Source organism: Tursiops truncatus, chromosome 16 (assembly GCF_011762595.2).
Source record: "Tursiops truncatus isolate mTurTru1 chromosome 16, mTurTru1.mat.Y, whole genome shotgun sequence".
In the NCBI taxonomy this organism is placed as follows: Eukaryota; Metazoa; Chordata; class Mammalia; order Artiodactyla; family Delphinidae; genus Tursiops; species Tursiops truncatus.
This window is the reverse complement of record NC_047049.1, coordinates 31,382,894-31,397,153: the sequence shown is the minus strand read 5'-3', so window position 1 is coordinate 31,397,153 and position 14,260 is coordinate 31,382,894. Positions and strand designations below refer to the sequence as shown.

The 14,260-nt window shown below is 42.2% G+C and overlaps 1 protein-coding gene across 3 annotated transcripts in view; it reads left to right on the top strand.

The window, feature by feature from the left end:
- ENTPD1 (ectonucleoside triphosphate diphosphohydrolase 1) overlaps window positions 1-13,946 on the top strand; it is an 84,687-nt gene extending 70,741 nt beyond the window's left edge. For all 3 annotated transcript variants that reach the window (XM_019939692.3, XM_073794149.1, XM_073794150.1), the window contains 7 exons: window positions 1,475-1,625; window positions 3,607-3,766; window positions 4,446-4,685; window positions 5,933-6,199; window positions 6,622-6,738; window positions 8,546-8,683; window positions 10,882-13,946. In XM_019939692.3, the coding sequence (XP_019795251.1) occupies window positions 1,475-1,625; window positions 3,607-3,766; window positions 4,446-4,685; window positions 5,933-6,199; window positions 6,622-6,738; window positions 8,546-8,683; window positions 10,882-11,088 (1,280 nt within the window). In that variant the 3' untranslated portion in view covers window positions 11,089-13,946. The remainder of the gene's footprint in view (window positions 1-1,474; window positions 1,626-3,606; window positions 3,767-4,445; window positions 4,686-5,932; window positions 6,200-6,621; window positions 6,739-8,545; window positions 8,684-10,881) is intronic.
- Window positions 13,947-14,260: the final 314 nt, after the last annotated feature.

The window sequence follows — 14,260 nt, the reverse complement described above, 5'->3', positions numbered from 1 at the left end:
AGTTTTGGTCAGACAGGTATCCTAGGCCCCAGAATATAATTGACTTTTAGTTTGGTGGCCTGTGGTGTCCACTAATTTTCATAGTTTATCAAGAAAGCTGTAGATAGGATACGTTTCCAAGAGAGCAAGTCGTTCTACCCAGTAGCCTGATGTCCTCAGAATCTGGCCCCATCAGTTCTGAGGTAGTACTTCAAACATTTTTTAAAACCCAAATCCCTCGTTTTATTGACTTCTATTTAATAATTCACTGCCTTCCATTTCTTCTTCCACGTGTTGTTGTGGTGATAACCTAGCAGCTGTCTCCTGAGACACATATCCCCATGCGTGTTTGGCCTAATAAATGCAGTAATTTTCCCTTCTCAAAAGATAGCTTCCCTGGTGGCACAGTGGTTGGGATCTGTGAGCCGTGGCTGGGCCTGTGAGCCGTGGCCGCTGAGCCTGCGCGTCCGGAGCCTGTGCTCCGCAACGGGAGAGGCCACAACAGTGAGAGGCCCGCGTACCGCAAAAAAAAAAAAAAAAAAAAAAAAAAATAGAGTTCTCTAATCAAATATTTAAATAGAAAGGTGAGTTGAAAGCTACCGGTTATGGAAGGCCAGGCTTTTTGAGTCAAAACACTTAGCTGATAACTTGGAGCTGATTTTCTCATTGCAGTTAAGTAAACAGGCTATTTAAAATCTGGTGAACGAGATATGGATCAGATATCTGGTTACTTATTGTTAAAGCAAATCCTCACTATAAAGCACTGAAAATGTAGATGTTTAGCTTAAAGTGAGCCAAAATTGTTAACTGTTAAATAACTTCAAAAAGCGTAAAGCATCTTGGCTCTCTAATCCTCTCCACAGCAGCAGTTAAAACAGCTCTAAAACTGGACAGTTTTACTAGGCAGACAGGGTATCAGAGTAGAAAAGCTGCTGAGGAGACATGGGTTCTATGCCTGTTTCTTCTAACAAAGGAAGAAACATTGCTGCAGAAATTTTAGTGTTAGTTAGTAGCTGTTCCTGTCTTTTCAGTAAAAGCCCATGTGCCTGGTACATATTTTAATTTTTGTTCTGTTATCTTTTGCCTTTCCCATCTTCTAGGAATTAGTGTTGTTAATTACAACTTTGTGGAAGAAGCGTCATAAAACAGCTATGTAGAGTAGTTATCTATAAGATCCCCATTTAAGTCTGAGAGAGCCTGGTTTTAGGAAGGCTATGCATGCAATTAAATGTGAAAATTGCGCCATCCAGTGGCAAGATTACTGAACAGCAGACAGACCGGCTTGAGGTCTGAAAATAAATCCTACTGAGGCTAGATTCAGTGAGTTACCCTCTAAGTACAAAAACTTAACAGATATCACAAAAAGAAATTGTCTCCTTGCATTTTCTCAGAAAACATCAGTATTTTCTCTAATAATGTGAAGATATGTCCTTTACTTTTAAAAACAATTTTCATCTGCTTCTACTTGCTACTTTTTTTCATCTGCTTTCTCTAGGTCCTGGAATCTCAGAATTTGCTCAGAAATTAAGTGAAATAGACATTTATCTGACTGCGTGCATGGAAAGAGCCAGGAAAGTGATTCCAGCATCCCAGCACACAGAGACACCTGTTTACTTGGGAGCCACGGCAGGCATGCGGTTGCTCAGGTATAGCAGCCTGTAGGGACTGAGAGCTGCAGGGAGATAGGTTTGGCAGTTGCTAGAGCCTCTGAGTTATGGGCGAACGCCACACTTCTCTAACACCCCAATTCTAGACATGCTAAATGTCCACACCTAAGAAAGAAAATCCCAGTAAATGGGTAAAATTCCCAAACTCTTAGCTTGCATAATGATGGGAGTTTAAGTAGGTAAAAAAAAAAAAAAAGGCCTCTTACTCATCTCCCCACAGGGAATTCAAGGGAGTGATGCACAAAAAGAGGAAGATTGAGCCTTTATACTCTGGGATTTGGGGCTGCAGATTTAGCAATTCCACATCTGGGAGGAGGAAGGCCAGAGGAGACTCGCAGACATCCCGAGACACAAATCATCACAATTAGCACATCTTTGCTGGTCACCACTTAGTATCTGTGGGCATTATTTGTTCATTTGTTTGTTCATTCATTCATTCAGTTTGTATTGACTGCCTGCTCTGTCCCAGGACATGGAAGTGGGTGACTCATCTTCCAAGATCAGGGTTTTGATACAGGGCGACCAATTCTTTGACAGAAGAGTGCTCAGAGCTGCTATGGGAGCATACTTGTCCCTGCCAAGAATGGGAGGAGGTCAGGAAGACTCACCAGAGGAGGGGATACATGAGCCAAATCATGAAGGACTTGTGGGGGGAGGGGGCAGGGCATTACAGGCAGAGCAGACATCATGCGTTCCATAACCTATGTTTATTTGGCACCTGTTATGTGTCAGGCATAAGTCCCTGCTTTCCTGGATCTTGTGTTCTAATAGATGCACAAAGGAGTGATATGTGAGAGATCAGGGCATGTTCAGAGGACTATAGATAGTTCTGCATAGATAGAACGTAGGGTACATAGAGTTAATACTAATAATGACAGTGGTAATGGTAGCAGCTTGTATTTGTTGGGCCCTTACTATGTTCTTAGCACTGTGCTTTAATTTAAATCACTGTAACTCTATGAAGTAACAGGTATTATTAACTATTATTAATCAGATTAAGGAAGCTGTGGTGTACAGATGTTAAGTAACTCACCAAAGGTCACATACCTGGCAAGTGGTAGAGCCAGGATTCTGAGTGGGATTCTGTGAAGGCAAGATTCGGATCACAAAGTGCCTTGTGGGCCATGCTAGGGAGTTTGAAGTTTATCTGGGAAACAATGGGAAGCCATTAAAGGATGTTACACAACTGGTGCCAGTGGTAGAGAGGTGGATTGGAGGAGAGGAAAACTAGGGACAAGGAGGCCAGTTGATAGGGTAAGGAAGCCATTCAAATGAGAGATTACTGGGGTCTAATGCCAGTTGGAAGGCAGCATTTTCTGACCCAGAGACTCTCAGTATTATATTGCCTAGATCTTGGAAGCAATTGTATTCCATCTTCATTGTGACAACCCTGGAAGATTTCTTCTTTAGATCTCAAGGTCTCAGACCCAAAAACCAAGGCAGAATATGAGAAAGATTTTTTACCCCACTCCGGCACCAACTGAGGTTGGGTGTCTGTCCCAGGACGTTTTCCACTTGGTGTCTGCTAGAGCCCTAATTAAAAACTTCAAGCAGAGCCTTGAGGCTACGTAAGCAGCTTGAAGCCACCGGCAATGGCTAACGTAGCACACGTCAGCTCTAGGCTTGGTGATCAAACAGTATCCAGCTACCACCACCACAGCAATTAAAATTACTCTGATAATTTCTTGGAGCCAGGGAACAACAATGAAAATGGTATTTTAAGAGGACCAACCTACGTAGGGATTGGAAGGATCTGGATTTGGAGAAGAGGGGCCAAAAGAGTAGTTATGCTCCTCCCCAAAGGAGGGCTTCTCAGACAGCCATGTGTGGGCATCTCCGTCCTTCTGTTTATTGCAGTGAGCTTATGCTTCACTTCCTAGGGGAACTGGCTGGAAGCTCTGGCTGCAATGGGTAGTCATAGTTATTCAAACAAAACCAGTAACCTCAGCTCTTTGTGCAGGATGGAAAATGAACGGTTGGCAGACAAGATCCTGGCTGCGGTGGCAAAGAGCATCAGCAGCTACCCCTTTGACTTCCAGGGTGCCAGAATCATCACTGGCCAAGAGGAAGGTGCCTATGGCTGGATTACTATCAACTATCTGCTGGGCAGATTCACTCAGGTGATTGTCTCACAGCATCCGTGGAGGTGGCTCCCTGTGGGTCAATGCCATTGATATCTCAGGCAGTACTTGGATCACTAGACAGAATGAATGATGGATAAATGAACAAATTAATTTACCCTCACATTTGCAGGGGTCACCAGAGGTATAATTCTCTCACAAGAACTCTCACTATTGGAGAATAAGGAAGCCATATACAGAGATACAGAAAAAAAAATTTTTTAATCTATCATTAAAAATAAAAATAGCTAACATTTGCGTAGTGCCATGTGTCTTGTGCTATGCAAAGCACTTTTCCTGTACTGTTTGACTTAATCTTCAGAATAACCATATGAGGTGTTCTCTCATTTTAGAGCCTCAAATCGAGGCCTAGAGGAGGCAATTATTCTGCCCAAGGTCACATGGCTAATAAGCCAATGAGTAGGGATTTGAACTTGGGTCTTTCTGGCCCCAGATCTTGTGTTTGTAAACTGTTCCTATGTTGCCGCAGTCTGAGCTATGTCTTTGAAGCCCCTGTTTTCTTGCTGTTGATCTGATGCAGACTCAGGAACCTCTGGTGAGCTTTGTTTCACCCTTATCCTCCTGCTCCTTTGCCTTAGGAAGTCCCTGAGTCCAAGAAATAGCATGAAAAGGGGGATGTCCAGATCCTTCTACCACTGGTATCGGTACTGTCTTTCAGAAATTGAGTTGGTTTAACCTGAAACCAAGTGAAGGCGATACTCAGGAAACCTATGGAGCTTTAGACCTTGGGGGAGCCTCTACACAAATCACTTTTGTGCCTCGAAACGAAACGACTGAGTCTTCTAACAACACTCTGCACTTTCGCCTCTATGGCAAGAACTACGGTGTATACACACACAGCTTCTTGTGCTATGGGAAGGATCAAGCCCTCTTGCAGAAACTGTCCAAGGACCTTCAGGCGAGTGTAACTGAATCCAGACCACCCTCCCCACAACTGGGCCACCAGCCCCCCGCGTCGTTTTCTCTTTCTATTTCAGTAACTGATCTGAAGTTGGTTACTGTACTTTCCAAACCTTTTCAGGCAGGATATCTAACTACATCTGGTCAACCCCTGTGAATTGTCCCATCCAGACACCACCTCCTATGTTTGTTTACTGCACTGTCTCCAAGGACATGACTCAAATCCTTTCTTTGGAAATAATTTCTCACCCCTGTGGGGCTGACAATGAAAAGTACATGCTACAGTAGTGTGTGTATGTGTGTGTGCGTGTGCGCGTGCACACAGTTTTTAAGCTCTTTCCCACTTTTCAATCTCCATTTCCTACGAACTGCAGAAAACAAGGCTATTAGAAACAACCTGGAGAGGAGGAGAAAAAAAACTTCAGAGAAAATGCAGAGTTTATTGATCAACACTTCAAATCTTGTCCCTAGACACTTTTTGCGTTTTGAAGGCGAGAAAAGTTAAACATACTCAAAATCATGCAAGTACCAGCACATCCTGACAAACACAGAGCAAGGATGTCAAATCCAGCTGTTCCCTGTCTCTACTGAAAGGACAACCAGTTCTCTGCTTTCCTCCAAAGCTCGCTCTCTGGTTCTCAGAAACACTATCAATAAGATGACTGCCATGGGAGGAGGGGCTGCTGAGAGACGCCTAGTGAGCCCTAAGTTTCCACTAAGCCTCTCATCCACAGCAGCCCCTTTACTTCTCGTGAACATACTGGGTTGTGGGTTGAAAATCATCTTGATACTCCTGCCTTAAGTGATCTGAGGCACTTCCAGCTCTTGAAGCTTTTGCTTTTCGGCTTGGAGGTAGGGCCAGGGATATAGGCAGACCCCCAGAGAACTACCCTAGGCTCGGAATTTTGAGAACCTTGAGAGTTTTCCTTGTGGATCTGCTTCTGACCTACGCGGTTAGTACTAAGCGCTAGGGGCCATTCCAAACTAATGGAATTTCTGGGCCCAGCTTCAACGATACTAGCTTTCTGTGAATAGCAAAAGTTCATTTACATCTGATGCCACTTCTGGTGCCTGTTATACAAATATGACTGTTACCCAAGGGTAAAAAAGGCAGCGCAGGGGCATATTGATGCCAGTGCTGAGTGCCTGGCTGTTTCTCAATTGCTACACATTGTTGAAGTCAGACTGGTGCTTTTGTACTCAAAGCATTTGCACATGATGCCTTCAAGTGATTTTTCTATTCAGGCTACAAATGGAACCATCCGTGACCCATGCTTTCACTCTGGATACCGGAGGAAAATGAACATGAGTGACCTTTATGAGGCTCCCTGCACCAGGAGATTTGAGGCAACTTTTCCATTTCTTCCATTCCCTGAAGTTGAAATCCGTGGCACTGGAAACTATCAACAATGCCGGCGAAGCATCCTTCAACTCTTTAACACCAGTTACTGCCCTTACTCCAGCTGTTCCTTCAATGGGATTTTCTTGCCACCCCTCCAAGGGAATTTTGGGGTAAGTTTGTGACATGATGATATATTTGTTACAATAGTTTTTGGTTGCAAATTACAGAACATATGCCTACAAAGGAGAGGCCACAACAGTGAGAGGCCCGCGTACCGCAAAAAAAAAAAAAAAAAAAAAAAGATGGGAGTTTTGTAACTTTTCCTCTTATCTTCTTTTTTCCCCATCTTTCTTTCTCCCTGACTCTCCCATTAAAATTATCGAGAAAATTAGCTACCAGATGGCTCAGAAATGCATGTCAGCAGCAAAGTGACCCCCTTCCAGGAAGGAAGCAGCTGTTGGGGATGGAATATCACCTGATCCATAATTTACTCATCAGAGATTTCCAGGCACTTTCATTAGGCCTTCTGGAGAGTGAATCTGTGTCCCTCTGTGTTGGACATTGCACCAAACTCAGCATTTTTCTCTTGTAGGCATTTTCAGCTTTTTACTATGTGATGGAGTTTTTAAACCTTACATCAGAGGAACAGTCAACTCATAAAAAGATGATTAGCACGTTGGAAAAGTTCTGCTCTCGGCCTTGGGAAGAGGTAAGTGACTAGAAACAGCATCTGTTACCATTGCTCTCTGCCCTTGACAGCATGGAGGATGTGAGTCTGCTCTTCAAGTCATGCTAATGTGACCAAGATCCAGCACTCATGTTAGAGAAGCCTAGATGGTACACTCAATTAAGAGTAAGTTCACTGGCATTCCTTGATAACTTGGCATACAATGGCTTAAACAAAAAAGGTCTTATTGTTTTCACCTAATTCGAAGTCCGGAAGTAGTCAGTTGCTGGCATGGAGTGGGCAGCTTGACTATCTCAGGCATTCTTCAGTTGTTGTTAGGCCTGTTTCCTCATGGAAGCAAGGTGTAGCTTCAGGGATCACAGCCGTGTTCGAGGTCAGAAGAAGGATAGCGCCAGATACATCTGTTCCTTTTTATAGGAAAGCAAAAGCCATCCCAGAAGCTCCTAGGAGTCTTTTCTCTTACATCTCATTGGCCAGGACTGGCTGGGAAAGCAGGATGCAGGATTTTATGACTGGCTTAGAGACCTAGATCCATCATGAGCTACTTCCTGGAGCTGAGCACATTGTCGCCCACTCCTTCCCCCAACTCCCAGGGAAGACAGGCAGTTCACAGAATCTGCCACAGACGCCATTGTGGTAAGACCCTTTTTTCATCAGACAGGTCCAAGGTATCTCCTACTTATTCATAAATCTGAAGCCCAAAATTTTTCTTGTCTGAGGCACTGAGTCATTCAAGATCCAGTGCTACCTGATGAAAGTTTCCAGGGACGTGAGAGAAGGATATGGAGTCTACTCTGATTTAGAAAAACAGATCACCTAGGAGTGGCTCAAAACAGCAGCTGTTTTAAGTTGACAAAAGTGACTTAAAATGAGTGATTTTAAGAGAGATTGCAAAAGTGACCAGTGCTTTCATTCTGAAGATATGCAATTAATTAAAAATGAAGGCTGTTCTCGTGGGCACTGACAACAGAGGAAGGAAGGTTGTGCAAGAGCCTGGACACCTGAAATTTTCTCTAAGTATTTTGTCTGAGTTAGAACATGAAGGAAGGGTATTCAGGGCTTTTGGAAAGAGCAGCTCAAATATGCCTCAGCACTTTACAAAACAGGGGAGGCTTTTTGCAGCTAGTGGTGATCTGTGGAGAAAGACGAGCATCTCGGGTTCTTGAACAAAATGCTTCCTAAACTGGGTTCCAGAGCAGTGTTTGTCAAATGTTACTATGTATGTGATCATATGGGGGTCATATTAAACAGCATATTCTGCACTGGCAGATCAGGGGTGAGGATTAACAAGTTCTCAGGGGATGCTGCTGCTGCTAGTCCAGAGACCTAACTGAGGGGCAAGGCTTGTTATGAAACTGTTTCTTCAAGATGCTTATAGAGGCTCTAAACCAAAGACTTTGGTCAAGAGCATACAGAAAACTCTGGTTAAACAAAGATTAATAGATTTCTTTCATGCAAGATTTTTCACAGTTTTTAATATGCTAATGTGATTGTGAAACTCAAGTTTCACAAGGGATGGCAAACTATAGTAAAATTCAGTGTTGTTGAACCTATCAGACCACAGAAACTGCTTTTTTCCTAGAACACTTATCAATGTCTCATAGAACCCTGTGGAGGAAAAGATTGCTTAACAGACCCTAAACTGTGAACCCCTGCACCCACTGAAGGAGTGCAGCACCACTCCCAAAGCTCTCTGCAGGGGCCAACTCTCAGGCCCATGTGAGCTGGGGCTTTTTCCTCTCTTGATCAGCTCTAATAGCGAACATGAGGGCTATGGAGAAGTGCCTGTTGTTGTCCAAGTATGATGTTTTCTTCACTTCACTTCCAGCTGCAGATGTACTTTGGTGAAGTGAAGGAGAAGTACCTGAGTGAATACTGCTTTTCTGGCACCTACATCCTCGCTCTTCTTCTGAATGGCTATCATTTTACAGCTGAGTCCTGGAAGGATATTCACTTCATGGGCAAGGTTTGTTAGGTTGTGGGGAGGTTGGGTGGTAGTGACTGAAGCAGCTTTGGGCTTAAAAGAGGTAGGAGTCAACCTGATTTAATTTTGGCCTGATGTCCTGTCCTACCACTTCACCTCTAACCCAAGATGGCATCTCCTGATAATGTTGACCAGCCAGTTGTGGATATCCTGTCTAAGGAGGGCTACTTGCATTCTCAGCCTCGCCTTTCTGCTCACAGAACAGTGACTAACCCCTTATAAAACAAAAAATGAGATAGTAAAGTAATGTAACAGTGTTTCAACAGCCACAGTGATTCTGCGTGCTGACTTCAGCATCCATCCTAAAGGCCCCTTCGTGAATCCAGAGGGATGATCATGGTTTGTCACAAGGGGTTAAGGCCTTGTTGGTTGTAGCTTCAAGACTCACCAATCTGAAAGCTCGCTGTGAAGAATGAGATGAGTGGCTGTGAATGGGGGCCTTTGCTTAGAAGCCAGGCTTAGCGTGAGCCTTAAAGACGCAAGCCCATAGCTTTGCATTACCATAGCATTACCTCCGGGCATACAGCAACATTTACATCGGCAGCGAGACTCACAGGCACACTCATGCTTGATGAAAAATATCAAGAGCAGTGTTTCTCTACGTTTTAAACCCATATCCACTAATGGCAAAAACAATTTACCCCTTTATTAAATATGGTGACTTCAAGCAAAACAAAGCATTGAGGCAGCAGAGGGCTGTAGTAGCCTTAAAGATACTAGTTTCATCACACTCTTATCAATATTGACTTTGCTAATTAAAATCTTTTCCTTGTTTTAACATCCCAGTCTTCCTTCCGTTCCATCACAGTTTGTCTGTTTGAGAGATATGTCTATGTCAAATTTACCTAGTGATTTATATTCTTTGAATTCCAATCTATGATCCATTATTTCTAAACCTTAAGTGATAACTCCTCTAACTCTGGAGGCTTCCTTGACACAGGCAGTCAGATATGGTTCCATTCCCCATAAAGGGACATGGGCCTTTTTACAAATTATTAATTCCCAGTACTGGTAAAGGTTTAGGTGAGAGGAGCATTCCACATGGTATTGGTTGGAATGTAAACTGGCATAACCATTGGGAAGACTGTTTTGGCAACATGAGCTAGGAGCCTTAAAACATGTACATCATTTTGTCCAGTTGCTCCATTTCTAGGATTTATAAATAATTGAACAAAGTGAGTAAAAATGAACATATAAGGCAGTTCATGTCAGTGATGATGTTGCAGAAATCCCTTAAGAGACATGGGATGATGTTTACAAGGAATTGTTAAGTGAATAATTCTACATACAATTTAATTCCATTTTTTATGTGAAAAACATGCACAGAGAGGACTGGTAGGATATGTCACAAAATGATAATAGCAGCAACTTCTGAATGATGAAGTTGAGGTGGTTTTTATTTTTTTTAGTATTATCTGTACTTCATGATTTTCCTACCATGACCACATACAACTCATGTAATAGAAACATTTCCACAATTCTTTGTTATTCATAGACTACCTGTATTTCAATACATTTTGAGGTGACTTGAAAATATTCCTAGGAAGATGGCAGGGTTGGAAAATGTTTTTTTATTTAAGAATAATCCTTTCTCATGCATATGCAGTCTTTCATCTTTCGTCAAGTAAGACTGACTTGCTGGGATTATTCCCCAATTTTTCCTTAGTTGAATCATAAAAGAAGTCCTGGTTTCATATGGATGAGATTCCTGGGCCTGACATTGATACACAAGGCCAGGGACAGTCATTATTCTCTCACCCTTTGCCCGCTTCCCGTCATCCACCCCCCCTTCCCCACCCCAGCCACCCACATTCACACAAACAGCAAAAGAAGAATGCAAATTTCCAAAGGCCTAATTTAAATTAAGTTCTTCTAGGCAGGAGAACTGAGCCGTCATTCCCCAAATTCCTCTCTGAATTTGGGGAATTTAGTAGTGAGGCCCCACACTCTTCTGAATTGGGGGAATTTAGTAGTGAGGCCCCACACTCTCCTTCTTAATCACTTGCTCCTGCTCCATTTTCCCCACAGCCGCCTTCCCAATTCAGAATATAAAAGTAATCCATTTAGAGAACTGAACATGGTGCTCTCACTTCCTGGTTGCTCAGTGTTATGGATAGGGTTGCATGAAAGCTCATTTAATCCTCGGACCAGAAACAACAGACTTTCCCCACTGTTTGCAGGTCCGGAGCACCAGCGTCGGGTGGACTTTGGGCTACATGCTGAACCTGACCAACATGATCCCATCTGAAGAGCCATTGTCCACACCTCTCTCCCACTCCACATATGTCTTCCTCATGGTCCTCTTCTCCCTGATCCTGGTCATAGTGGTCGTAATAGGCATATTTATCTTTCACAAGCCTTCGTATTTCTGGAAAGACATGGTATAGCAGGAACAGCTGAAATCTGCTGGCTGGAGTGAGAAGAAAACTTGCCCAGGGAGCACTTTCCTCCACAGTGGTGTACAAGGCCAGTGTTGACCAGCATGAAGCTTCCTTGGCTTTTGCTGAAGCCTTTCCATGGGAGGTATTTACCACCCACTGCCTCAAGAACTTCCTGGCAGACATTGTCTCTTTTGTGAGTCTCTCCAAACTCCCCCCCTTTCTCTTTTGTACTCTGTGCTTGTGTAGCTCTTGAAGACCTGCCTCCTTTCATGATAGTTGCTTTATAAAAGAACAATATTGACTTTATCCAGAAGAACTGAGAGTCCTGAGTCCTGTGCTGGGAAGTTGCCCTGGCTAAAAGAAGAATCTTGGGAACTGATTCAGTTGTGGTCTTACAGACCCTTTCTCTCTCCTGTTTCCCATTTATTAAGAAAGCCATCCAATGCCTTTGGAGAAGACAGACACATATCCCATGCCCAGCCTGCCCTTTGCATGGGAGAATTTTCTAGTCTAAGCAAGTATGTGCTAGGGCGAAAGAGTCCTACAAAGGAATTTATGGGATGTGCAGTTAATCCAATAGTTAATCCAAGACAAAAGAGGGATGTGGGTAAGTCACATATTCCTGGGTGATGCCAAAATGCCAGAGTGGGACACCCAGACCAGAGATTATTTAAAAAGCTGCTGTACATATACATAGGCATTCAAATATCAGGGCATATTATCTGGTAGGTGTACACATGTCTGGAAGAAAAATACAGTTACAACACAAGGTCAGGAAAGTGCATCCTCCAACACATCTATTGGGGTTTTGTTTTTATTGCAGTAAAACGCATATAACCTAAAATTCACCATTATGACATATACAATTTAGTGGCATTTAGTACATTCACAATGTTGTGCAACTGTCACCAATATCTAATTCCAGAATATTTTCATCACTAAGAAATTATTGGCTGGGGATAAGACCATCCTGTGGTAGGCTTGAACCATCAACCATTTCCATTTAGCCAAGCATGCTAACCGGTTGCACCACAAAGATGCTCACTGAGTTTTAAAGCCATGCCATATCTTACTGTCCCAGGGTTTAATTTAGTGAAAGAGTTGCATTAGTGAAGAGTGGCATGCCTTTTTTGTTGTCATGGTATTTACACAACAAAATGTGCAAGGAACCACATCTGCAAGTTTTGCTGCCGGTTCTAGGTACTTTTGCTTTAAGCATCTTTGCCATAGACATTTTTGCCACAAACATTTCACTGCAAATAATTGGCTCTAAAGCAATTTTGCCATAAAAGATAAAATAATGGAAAATCAAAGAGGGATAATTAAAAGGACATAATGAAACGAATAACAAAATTCAAGACTTATTGTGAAATATAAAATATTTGAGTGCATTTAAAGTGTGTGTTGATTCATGGCAATACTGTGCACATAACTGATTTTATTTTGTGGGTTGTATCTAAGCACTTGTCTTCCAAGTCTTTCATTCATAGCATTTTATACTTTTTTTTTTTGCTCATTGATTTGTCTCCTCATTCTGCATCGTACTTTTTCTTTTTTGCTAAAATTTCTTCCTTCGTAAAGAGCGATGTAAGTTTCCAAATACTTAGAGGCATCTTTGTAACTGAGCTTTGTGTTGTGTTTTGAAAGCTTCTACACGGTTGTTGTTTGTTCTTGGCATATTGTCACGTGTCCATTGACAGATGGTTCCAAAGTTGTGTGGGAAATGTGGGTTCACCTCTGCACCTTCCAGGACCTTGGTCTCTTTCTCCTCCACTGTAGTGTGTTTCAAAATAAGAAACCAACTTTTGGGGCAAATCACTGTCATATGCCAGCTCGATAAAGCCATCAATAATGTCGCCAACTGAAAGAAATGCTAACATATTTCAACCAGTTGAAACCAAGCTGTCAAACCAAAAACTGTCAACCAGTTATTTTATCTTTCACAGGGAATTTGCCTTACAGCCAATTAGTTATTCGACAAAAATGTTTGTTGCAGAAGTGCTTGTGGCAGAGATGTCAATGGCAAAGATGCTTATGGTGAAGGTACCTAGAACCCATTTCAAGATGTAATTAATATATGTTACTAATGATATATTTTTTAATATTAAGTCTTTGAAATCTGTTGTGTATATTACACTTACAGCACATCCTAACCAGGACTCCATTTCAAGTACTCAATAGCCACGTGTGGCTAGTGGCTACCATATTGAATAGCACACGTCTAAAAGTACATTCACAGCTAAAAAGACCCAGGCAATAACACTTTGTCTTTCTCTTGAGGGGGGGAATTTTCTTTAAACAGCTATAGATGCTATAACATTCTTGCTATTATTTATTATATATGAAGTTTAACATTATTCTTAACAAGCTTTTAACATCCCAGCTCAGAATTTCACATTACTCCTCAGGTTTTGTTGCCTTTTTTGTGAAGACACAGATGCCTATTATTCAGGCCAAGATGCCTGATGAAAGACCTTTGGGAAATTTAATCTGGATTCAAAGATAATACAAGATAATTGGATGCTTATATTCTATGGTCAAAATGTAAACTTGAATATTAAAATAAAGATTAGTCTCTTAATAGCTCACAGAGCAAAGTTTACCACATAATAGTAACGTTACTATTAAAACATATTCTCATTTATTGTCAGTTTGAAAGATGAGCTGAATTTCACTGAAATTGGTCTCATTCCTCTCTGATTCAGAGTCTAATAGTTGCTATCTTGTTAGAACAAGTTGCTCATAGTTAGCCTATGCTAGCCAGGTATTTCTTTCAGTTTGTGCTAGTTTTATAATTTTTTAAAATTTCTTATAACAACCTCAAAATTTCAGTGGCTTACCACAATAAACATTGATTTTTCATGTTCATGGGTCTGCAAGTCAGCTAGTATATCTACTTGCGGTGGTAGGTCTGGTTCAGGCCTGCTCCATATATCTCCCACTCTCCTTGTCTGGTGGCTTCCTGAGCCATGTTCCCATGATGAGTGGTAGGGGCACAAGAAAGGGAGAGAAAATACAGGATGCCTCTTCAGGCCTTGGCCAGGACAGGCCCCTGTCACTTCCATCCACATTCTACTGACCAAAATAAGTCATATGACTAAGCCCAACATTAGGGAGCTGGAGAAACACTGGGAGGAATGGCAGAGTCATGTGGCAAAGGACATGAATAACTAATTCT